Source organism: Morus notabilis, unplaced genomic scaffold (assembly GCF_000414095.1).
Source record: "Morus notabilis unplaced genomic scaffold, ASM41409v2 Scaffold42, whole genome shotgun sequence".
In the NCBI taxonomy this organism is placed as follows: domain Eukaryota; kingdom Viridiplantae; phylum Streptophyta; class Magnoliopsida; order Rosales; family Moraceae; genus Morus; species Morus notabilis.
Window position 1 is genome coordinate 671,365 of NW_010360565.1, and position 11,977 is coordinate 683,341.

The window sequence follows — 11,977 nt, forward strand, 5'->3', positions numbered from 1 at the left end:
TTTAGATAGTAAAATGAGAATTTTTAAAATTCAGAAAGTAAACTAAAAATGATTCTAATACTCTCTAAAAATGATTCTAAAGTTTAAAGAGCATAATAATCCATGATTTCAAGATATAATGCCCATAAAAGACCGCAGGTATGGCTAATAAAATATTGTGAAATGACAGAAAGATTTGGGCCTTGTTCATTTCACCGATTCGAGTTTTCAGTTTTAAGTTTTTACAGTAAAAAACTCTCAAAAAATGTCACATCTAACTTTTTCTGCTACAGTAAAAAGCTCTAAAAAAATATCACATCTCAGTTCGAATTGAAAACTTGAATCCGTGAACGAGACCTTGAACTTACTTTGATCAAAGACTTGTTTAAATTTTCATTCACACAAAGTTCAGATATCACATTTATGAGCTTTTCGCTTATAATCCATATGAATAAATGAATTTCAACAACATGCTGCTTCTGGGTCGAATGAATTCACATAGCCCATTAATTTGATGGTTGGGAAGTCAAGTTTAAAACGTGAATTGTGAGCTTAGAATGGATAAAAATTAAAGAGAAAAAAAAAAGAGTTAATAATTTCTTGAAAAAGATGCGAGTCACCAAAAAAAAAAAAAAAATACAAGTCACCACGTTAAACAAGAAGGAACAAAGTCACCACAGGGAAGGGTATTTAGGTTAAACTGCTCAAAGCAAAGGAATGAAGAACGTATTTTCATCAAATAGTACAAATGCTTTCAGATTACACGAGAAGAACACAAACTTATTACAGGACTAAAGTCTAGAATTAAAAAGAGAGAAAATGAAATCTGAAATTCAAACCATCTTACCAAAAAGGAGAGGGAGAACAAATTACATTAATTTATGAACAAGGACGTGGGCGCAAGAAAACGACTTCTTTGAGGGAGGGAAAAGGAAAGAAATGAAAAAGTTGTATGTACAGCTTTACTCGTGTAAGGCTTCTGGGTCCAAGGGAGTAACAGTGCCTGGAAAATCTGTTCTTTGTCCTGCGAGGGAGTAGTACGCAAGTATGTGAGCCGGGTGCTCCACCATCACAGCTTCCCCAATCTGAGAAGGATCGACAACACGTCTTGAAGGGATCAACTCGATGTTCCAAAATGGGCGCACCATCGCTAAAAGATCGCGACCAGGTGCAGCTGCTGATGCTCTATAGCCCTGCACCCACAAATACCTCAGGGAAGTCAGCTGCATCACTGCAGCAGCAAGCGCCTGCTCACTGAAGCAGCAGCCCCTCATCTCGAGTTTTTGCAGGCTAGGACATCCCCTAGAGAACTCCAAAAGCCCTGCATCAGACTCCCCCACATAACCCAGAAGCATCCACCTCACATGCTGACTGTGCTGGCCAATGTAACCAAGACCCACATCGGTCAAGCCCCCGGGTCGAAGATACAGAGCGAATCTTCTTAGCTTTTCACAACCCCTCAAAAGAGCTCGAACTCCATTGTCAAGCGGTAAGTCCGTTATCCGATCTTCTCTGTCAAGAAGGACTAAACGAAAGTCACAAAGATTCTTAGAGTAAGTACCCATGCATTCTAGTGATGAGTTTGTAATGTCGGATACATAAATGGCCAAGTATTCAAGTTCAAGACAGCCCTGAGCCAAAGCAATCAAACCCCTTTGTGAAACAAGGCCTCCTTCATCCTCCATGCCTTGCTCATCGTCACCTCGCTCAATTCTGAGCCTCTTTAGTCTCTTGCAACACCGAGAGAGAACTTCCATTCCTCTATCTCCAATGACATTCCTCGTCTGTTTTATCACAAAGGTACACAATAATGTATATTTCAAAACAGTTATAGCCAAGAGAAAAGCGCTCGAGACAACTCCCTAGGTTGTACCAATTGTCTACATGAGCACTATAGCAACTTGTATCCAGTAATCTAAATTACCTCGAGGAATTAGCATTACTAGAGACTGAACTTCAATAAAAAGTAAAATCATTCAATTATTATTATTATTATTTTGATAGATGTGCTAAATAATGGGAGAATAAAAGATAAATGAAATCTTAGATGTAAGAAATACCCAATCTTGCAATGACATTGTATATTAAGAATACACACATATCTCCGTTTGAGTCCCCTGTGCATCTACTTATGTACGTATATGTACATATAAAAAAGCATAATGCAAAAGACCTGGAAGCACGAGAAAGGGCATTGTGATTTTACCTCAAGAACTTCCAGGTTCGGACACCTTTGAATTAACGTACAATGGTCCTCCGTATCGAGCAAGGCATAGAGAAGGTCCAACTTTTTAAGTAGGGAAGCAAATGGGAATACTATTGGCATTTCATTCTTCCCCATGTAAGTTGGACCCAAACGGCACAATTTTTGGGGTAAAGATACAGCAGAATACTTCTCCGGCTGCTCATTGAAGGAACCCCCACAAAATTCTTCTAATACGACTGCAGCCCGAAAGAAATCTACTAGGTCCAAGATTTCACAATCACTAATCTTCACAGAATTCAAGGAGCGACAATTTCTGGCTATGAGTTCGAGGTCCTCAAATTTGACTTCGGTAAGATACGTCATATAAAAATTTAGAGTCTCGAGAACTGTGTTGTTCATAGCAAGCTCATGTAGCCATTTACCATCTTTCTCAATTATTGAACTCTCCTCCAGAAACAAGGTTTTTAAATTCCTGGAGAATATAAAACAATTAAACAAACTCCCATCGAAAATATCAAGGTCCCAGAACCAAATGTTTGGTTTATTATGACTGGAAGTCACTGCAACACATCTTCAAAATCATCTTAGAACAACATAGAGACACTAAATATACTGAAAACACAAAACTGGACAGATAACCTACAATATCAACGTGACCAAATTAAAGCCACTACATTAAGAATGTCTCAACATATAGTTATCAAGCAAGAAAACAAACATATTCTGCCACTATGTTTGGCAACATTGCTCGTACAAATGGAAGACAAGTATTGATACGAATACAAATGCAACAACAGAGGTCAGATCATGAATAGGATATGAATATAAAAATTGATGAAACTATGTGTGCATTAGCTACTAGCTACATCTTGAGATGCAGTTTACTCAAACGCACAACAACTAAGAGAAACTCCAACTATGCTAGCCATTTCATGTTTTTAGCCAATGATTTAGTTTTTTTTTTTTTTTTCCTTCTCTCCACTCCATTAGCTAAATGGTTAGCTATTTTAGAGAATGCCTTCCACACTAGCTAAATATAACTAGCATAGAGAGACTAGCCATTTCATTTTTTGTATTATATTATACTTTCAACTGTAATAAATGTAAAGATTCTTTTGTAAATTCAAAGACTTTATTTACATTTTAAATTCAATAAATATTAAAATAATCTATATTTAGCAAAAATAGAGAGCGGTTGGAGTGGCTCACAAAAAAGATCCTAGCTAAAATAACTTTCTAGCCATTTTAACTAGAATTTAGCTAAAACTTAGAAAGTTCCCTTGGAGATGCTCTAAAAGAGGCAAAATGGACATGAAATAACCTAAAGCATCTTACAAGAAAGTTTTTTTTTTTCTTCTCTCCCTAACATAGCTAGCAGTGAAGCTAAACCTAATAATTGGCACAAAAACTTTGATTTGCAACAGCATCATCTTAGTAATCAATAACCACAAGAAATATAAAGAAATGAAGAGAAGGGGAAGTTAAATCCTACATGTAAGACCATCACCAACGTAAATGACAATATCAACGCTATATTTAGTACAAAAATGTGTAAGAAATGGTACAATTGACATATTATTGTATCTTGTACTGCAATATATAATGTTATTCTAAGCACTATATCTTGATTTCCTCGTAAAGTTTTTAGTTTGGAATTGTAAAAGGCAAATTTTAAATTTTCAAAAATTATAAATGACAATGTTTTAATGACTGTGAAAAATTTAACACAGTAACCAATAAGCAAACAAATGCCAAATTTGACATTAAATATGGCATGGCATTTGGTCTTACAAAAGCTAAATTTTAGCATTGGCATAAGAATTTGGAATTCCATTGGAGATGCTCAAAGCCTTTTGTTTTCTTTTTTTGCTTATTTTCAAAGAGGCTAAGTTGGGAAAATGATTTTGTGTCCTCTGTCTCTCTGCTATTCCTATTAATTTTTATTTAAGGGTCCCTTTCAGCGACTGTCTTCTAAGCAAATTGCTATTAGAAATCATCTATAAAAATCTCAAGCTAATAAACTGTTCTTATGCTATACTGATAAGAATATTTATGCCTTTTTCCCCCTTCAAAGTAACCAGTTTTCTATCATAATTGCTGACTGCAAGTTCTCGACCATTACACCTCACTCTTAAACTGAACTCCAGATCAATATTCAGACCTTACTCAACTTATATGAAGTTAAGCACGACCTAGCATTTGGAATGTAAAACAATTGCTTACCCGGGTTCACTATCAATAAATAAATAAAATAAAAAAAGCAAGGATAAAAAGTTCACACTCTTCATTCGAGAACCATTCAACAAAAGCAATTCATTTTAATCCAGAAAACTACGTCAATTTGTAATCTGCATTCAATTTCCGAAGTATATCTAACTAACATCCACTTGAAGTTTGAACATTCCATAATGCTCCCTACACACAGAATCTAAAATCGCTGAAAAGCTATCTTAAAACTAAATCGTAGATATTTATGTTCCATATAACATACAAATATTATCTTGCTCAACCAAACAAAAACTAAGCCATCAACGTCAATTTTCCACAACATCAACAAAAGCTCCACTTTAAATCATCTCTCTGCATTCCTTGCGTCTTCACACATAGTTACAGATTGAGCATTTAAACACCGTGTAGTCACTTTAAATTAGCAGATCCCATCTATTATTTGCATGGTATAAAATATGGCAACCGAAACTCAGTCTAGTCTAATCCACCAACAGATAAAATAATGGCTTTAACTGTCAAGTTTAAATATGAAAAGCACAAAACTACTCGACTTTCCGCAACCTGACTCTGCCAAAACCAATATAAACACAAAATATAATGCCAAGGTCGAATATATTTTAAGACTCTAGATGCACCAATCAATCAATTAGATATTGCATATTAAATGCCATATTTATAATGTAATAATATTTTAATACGCAGAAAAGTCTAGAAAACAAGGAAATGGTTTACCTGGTCAAAGTTTAATATATCTGGGCCCAGCAAGCTATCTACTAAGTATCAAATAAAGAGTAAATTTCTTTCAAAACCAAGTCCTTTCCATACCAAAATGAGAACTGGGACATTCTCATCCATTCTTTAGCTCAAGACAACAAGTTCACAGAACTCATATGACAAACATTGGCTAATTATTGAACCATGGTAAATAAGCTTGCGTCATAATATCAAAAGAACAGATAAAGAAAGCCTAATATATTAACCATGCATAACTAACCCCTAAACAAACGCACCATATTCCATGAAAAACATCGAATAATGAGACCAAAAAAGAAAACACCCTATACGCTTAAATACTAGAAATCAATTCAACACCAAGATAACACCGCTTCAGAATGCATCGATCAGATTTGGAAAACAACAAAGAAGCACGCTCAGCCGTATTACAAAATCCGACCGAGAAAATTAACAAGGGAAATCTTACATAAATGGGAAGCGGAAAATACTATCAATCAGTTATTTCTAATCTTACCCAGACAATTTCAAGGGGCAAAAAATAAAATTAAAAAGGAAAGAAAAAAATAAAGAAAGAAACTTTTTAATAGATGAATTCAACTAGAGTCCATTCGAAACATGCTACTTCCTATTTTCTTACCAGAATTCTGAAATGAATTCCAATACAGCACAAAATAAGAAAATTTAACAAAGAAAGCCAAGTTCTAGAGGCCTAATACCTGCAGAAGTGGCCGATAAAGAAAAGACCATCAGTGGAGAACCCCGAACACTTATCGATCTTGAGCGCCTGAAGCACGCGGCCGCGAGTGGAAGCCAGGAGCTCGAGGTCCGAATCCCTGACGATCATGCGCCGAAAGTGAAGCGACCTCAAGCAATTGAAGGACTCGGCAATCGCCCTCACCCAGGGCGTGACGTAGCCGCCCCAATCCTCCGGTATCAGATTGAACATCGCAGCCCTAGGCTTTCCTTTGAGTTTCAGCGACTCCAGGTGGCCGAACCCCCCGAAGCCGATCAGGAGTCGGCGTGTAGCAGAGCGCGATCGTGACGTGCTTGCGCGTGAGAGCGTCTAGGTCGTACCACCGCTTGCAGACGAGCGAAACCGCGTCCCGGTCCTTCGGGTCGTCGATGTAAGGTATTACGCAGCCGAGCACCACATCGGACATTCCAACGTTCATCCTGCTCTCCCTTCGATCCTCCATAGCTCAAAATCCAAACCGTAAAAGGAAATAGACCAAAAAAAAAAAAAAAACGCACTCTATCTCTCTCCTCACTCTCTCTCTCCTCTCAATTACAAAGCTGAACTTCAAGTACACAAATTCGAAGACTTGAAGCTCTTCAACTCAACTCAACAACTTCGAATCTCCGGAACGAAACGAAACGAAACAAAACACGAATCGAAACCAAAACCGAAACCAGAAACGTTTTTTTTAATCCTCCGATTCAGAGCGAATCTCAGAAGAAACGCCGAAACCTCTAGCGAATCAAAACGAAGACGGCAAGGAAGGAATCGCGGCCAGCTCTCTCTCCGCGACCTGCGATTAGCGCCGCGGGAATCCACAGTAGTTAACGAGAAACGGCAGCCAATCGAATCGACGACGGATCGAGACTACGACCAATCGAGGACCGTCGGAGCATGGAGGCGCGGTGGACGCGAAGCACATGATAGTGTATCGGACAGATCGGACGGCGTGATGGTGTCGGAGAAAAGGAATCCGACGGCGACGTTGCAGTACAATTTTTTTTTCTTTGTGTGTGTCTGTGTGAGATGCAAAAGAAGCGGATTGGATCAGATCCTAATCAGGAGGTCTATATTCTATAATGCGCACCTCAAAAAAAAAAAAGAAAAAGAAAAAAGAAGAAAAGAAAAAGTTCGTTTAAAATGGAATGGTAGAGAAAGAGAAGCAGGGGGACTACTGGAGGGGGCGGAGAGGTGTAGTAGGAGAAAACAAATAAAAAGGCTAAGAAGAAAACGACAAAACTACTGAAATGTACTAAAACGTCAGCGTTTAGAAGGTCCGTGTGTTTTCGTTTGGTGACGTGGTCGAGCCTTATTGAATGTACAAAAGTCAAGATTATTTTGGTGAGTGCAGCAGATTTTTGTGTAATAGAGATGATGATGGTGATGGTGTTTATTATGTGAGCATTTCTGGTTTTGGTGGCGATCTGTTAACGGTTGATAGAAGTGGAAAGTTGGAGAGAAACGACACTTTTTCTTCTTTTTCCTCTTTTGGACGCATGGGATTGGAGCGATAGCTAGGGTTTTTCAAGCTTTTCTTCCAAATATGCCCTTTTGCTTTTTGTTTAATTCTTTGTTTTTTATTTAGAGCTCGTTTAGTTCGTTAATTCGAGTTTTTAATTTAAATTTAGATGTGATTTTATGTGAGAGTTTTTTATTGTAATAAAAAAAATTATGTGTGATTATTTATGAGAACTTTTTATTGTAATAAAATTAAAATTTTAAACTCAAATCGATAAAATGAACGAGTCATTATTTATTCCAAATCTTTTGTTCTCTAAATTACTCCACTTGCTAGTTGGTGGTTACTAGCTTAGACCTATAGTTTAATTGCTCCCACAAAGCAGTAGGGAATTACTTTATCACAAGAAGGGGCCTATAAAAATCTGGACTTCTGCTAATTTAGCTAGACAATTTTTTTATTTTATTTTAGTGCTCTTGGACAATTTACTATTTAGCATTTCTAAAAAACATGATAAAATTCGTTTTTTATATTATAAAATTTGTAATCTATAATTTTATACAAGCCTCAATAGGACAATCTAGTGATAAATTCACTATTCAAATTTTGCTTTTCAAAAGTGAATTACAGGAGAGTCTTGCGGTCCTGAGTTCAAACAATGAATGGCATAGCCCCTCTCAAAACATTTGAAATAATTAAAATTATTGTGTCAAAAACATGAATTAGAAAAAGAGAAGGATTTTTCAGGAACAAAAGAACAGCAGGGAAAATGTTTACTTAAAAAAAAAAACAGTTTGCTATAGTCTAAAATTCGATAAATAGGATTTAGGTCTTTCTAATTTTTGAAATTTTATATTGCTTAGTGCATTTTTAATATTTGTCAAAACTTAAGACAACCCTATCTTTTTTGCTTTTTCTTTTCTTTTGATAAAGCAAAAGTCTATTATTGAAAGAAAGTAAACGTATAATTACTAGACATTTTCAGTCACGACAACTAAAATGACAAGTTGTTTCTTAAAATTAAAAAAAAAAGAAAAAAAGAAAAAACAGTGGTCAGCATTAGTGCTGGAATTTTAGTTGGGCCGCCCGCGACCGCTCGAAAAAATCAAATTTGTGCCCGTTGCCCGAGCCCGCCTGCCCGAAAAATTTAAGCTGGCCGTCCGAACCCGAAATCTTCCTTAAACGGGCTTCGGGCAAGACTTAGCTGCCCATGTCCGGTAGGGCAGCCCGAGCCCGCCCGAAGAAGGCTAAATTTTTTATATATATTTTTCATATTTTGTTTTAATTTTTATAATATTGTGTGTATATATATATATAATATTATTTATTAATTGTATTTGTATATAAATAATTATTAAGTTATTTATTATAAAAATTATATAAAAACTATAATTAAGATTAAAATCAACCACACTATTAACACAATTTAAAAAATTAATTTTGTTTATTAATTGATTGCCTCATTAAAAACTATACCAAGAAAAACTCAATCGAGATAAAAACTTGATAAGGAAAAAAGAGTGCAATCATTTTGTGGCGAATTATAAATTTTGTAAAATTACAAAGTCAAAATATACATTATTACAATTACAATGTCCAAAGCAACTAAAGATTTACAAATTACAATTTAATTTGAAGCTGAAAAATCGTCTTTAAGGCAAAATGTTAATCTATTAAATTCATCTATCCATTCTTGGCTTGCCGGCGAAATTGTATCTTGTAAACGTTGATCGGCATGATCCAATCCTTAAGTATTCATCCCTTTGCAATGCGTTTCGGAGTTCCTCAAGTACTCGTCCAGTCGTACTGAAGGCCTGTTCGGATGAAACAATGGAGGCTGGAATCGAAGAAATATCCATTGCCAATCAAGTTAGGACTGGCTAAGTTAATGCTCGTGCCCTCCACCATTGAACTAAATCAAACACTTCTCTACTATTGTCGACTACTAAGCTCTCACTGAGGCGCCATAAGCTCATTGAAGCCGCCACCGCTGCCACCACCACCTCTTGATGAAGATCCATTCCCAACTTCTGTTTGAGTATTCTCCTTCTTTTTCAACCCAAAAACATTCATGAATGAATGCAGGTTTTCATCTTTTTGTTGCGGTTCCTGTACTCCACAAGCGGTGTTTCTAAACCTATTCTCATAAACACTATAGAGAGAAAATATTTTATCCTTTATTAAAGGATATTGATCAGAACAATCGATGTCTAAAAACCTAAGTTTTCTAATCCACTTTCTAAACCTTTTAATTTTAATCTAGGATAAAAAATAGTACCGAAACCATACAACATGAAAATACACCCTAAATACTGCTTTTGATTTATATAATATTAAATTATTTAAGCTTTAATTAAACAATTTCACTATTTTTATTCATAATATTTTTAATTAGAATTTGTCTAGTTTTTGCTTAATTATTTACAAATAAAAAGTAGTGTAAAAAGCTACACAAAAATAAGCCATGAAAGCCATGTTTTCAACCACCCGGAGCCAGCCTTTTAGCCGAGCCATACAAGCCAATCAGAGAGAGGGAGAGCCGCGCCGAGCTAGCTGAGGCTGCCAAGTTGCATCAGCTCCGTGGGTCCTACCGCCCAGCTTTCCCATGTTTCCACACTTTTCCTCGCGCGCGTCACCCGCACCGCCTGGCCATTAGAGCGCGTCCATTCCGTTCTCGCGTGGGTCCCACGGTGCTCAAGCCAGCCTGCGTTTCTCCTCTGCGCGCGACAGTTGTCTCCCTCACTGCCCAGCGCCAGCTCCTTCCACCCACTCCGCGCATGACACATGGCAGATCTGTTCCTTTCCTCCAGCCAACCTTTGACACGTGCCCCTTTTGTGCTGAATCCGAATTTCTTCCCCAAAAATCAGAGCAAATTATCAGATTTCTTCCCCAAATTAAATATATGATTTCTCCTAATTTATGTGTAATTTTATTTTGTTTCCTTTTCTTTTGTAATTTTCTATTTTTATTATTTATTTCCTTATTTGATAGGTAACCTCTAAACACTATAAATAGAGGGGTTAGCCTAAGGTTTTTGTAAGCTTTCAATATTCAGTTTTCTGTCGTCTTGCTGTTAGTCTCATATTTTCTCTCTAGAACTTGTGAGAATGTTTTGCAAGCTAGGCTAGAGTTCTCTTGGTGAGTTTAGAGATGAACTTTTGTGAGTGACCCAATTCGGATTTTTGATTCATTGTGCTGTAAACTTTAACATCCGAATGAATTAAATCTCATCTATTTTTCTTTTACTTTTCAAAATATTGTGTGTCAATTTTTATATAAGTTTAGTCACGCTATTCTTATGTAATTCTGTCATGCATTGTTTTATTATTCAAATTATCTTGTAAATTGTCTTTTACTGCAATATTGTCAAATTGATATATTATTGATTTTGGATAACTTGTAATAATAATATTTTCAGAGTCAACATAGAGATTTAATTTATTCGGTCCTTTTATTTTGTGAATCAAAACTTGAATTGGTGAACGAAGCATTAGTGATTCTCGACACCTTACAGTTTTTGTTATTAAATTTCTTCCACACAAATCTTCTCTACTTTTTATTTGCAACAAAAATCTCAAAAACTCTTCTTTTTCTTTAATTCACTTGTTATTTATTTTTCTTTAACGCTCTTATTCTGTTAATTTTTCTTGTTATTTTGTTACCTCTCAATGGATACGACCGCCCTTCTGTGCTACAATCGACCGCTTGTGAACATCACTTTTGGGCGTTAATCAAGAGACAAACTTGAGAGAAAGGAGAAGAGAAAGAGAGAGAAAGAGAGCTAGTGAGAGGCAAGAGAGAGCTCAAGGAGTCTGAGAGAGAGAGAGAAAGAGAGAGAAATGAGAGAGAATTAGAGAAAATAAGAGAAAGGAAAGAAAGAAAAAGAAAATATAAGAAAAAGAGGGAAGTAGGTATTTCCACCTACTTCCGGTGTGGAATTGCAAATATTGAAAGCAATTTAAAAATTCTTGATTAATTAAGAAAATCAAATTAGGCACACTAATAAATCACAATTAGCATAATTAAACCTGTGTTATTCTCCAGATCGTTACAGCTCCACCCCCCCTAAAATAATTTTGTCCTCAAAATTAGAGCTTATCTCAAAATGAGAACAAATGCGGATATTATTCCTGCATTGTCGCTTCTAGTTCCCATGTTGTTTCCTGAACGCTATGGTGTTACCAGAATACTTTCACTAACAGTATCTCACGATGACATAGACTTTTCATCTTCTGATCGAGAATTTGAATTGGTGCTTCCTTGTAAGTCATGTGATATTGAATCGGCACGTCGTACCATTATACATTGTCTTCCAGATCAGGTTGAGACTTGTGAAACATAGAAATTGTTGGTAGCCGAATCGAATTCGGATGTGGAAGCGTGCTTCTGATCGAGAATTTGAATTGGTGCTTCCTTGTAAGTCATGTGATATTGAATCGGCACGTCGTACCATTATACATTGTCTTCCAGATCAGGTTGAGACTTGTGAAACATAGAAATTGTTGGTAGCCGAATCGAATTCGGATGTGGAAGCGTGGCGGGGAAGCGGATCAAGTATAACAAAAATTTTCACAAAACTTTTGAGATACTCTATAGATTATATTAATTTATGCACGAATAAATTAATCACAT

General features: G+C 36.2%; 1 protein-coding gene across 1 annotated transcript; it reads right to left on the reverse strand.

The window, feature by feature from the left end:
* Positions 1 to 889: 889 nt before the first annotated feature.
* LOC21409022 (coronatine-insensitive protein 1) lies at positions 890 to 7,056 on the reverse strand. Its single transcript, XM_010096752.2, is given in 4 exon segments — positions 890 to 1,763; positions 2,186 to 2,657; positions 5,866 to 6,147; positions 6,149 to 7,056. Coding segments are annotated over 4 exon segments (1,773 nt in total). The 5' UTR covers positions 6,346 to 7,056; the 3' UTR covers positions 890 to 941.
* Between the last annotated feature and the right edge of the window lie 4,921 nt (positions 7,057 to 11,977).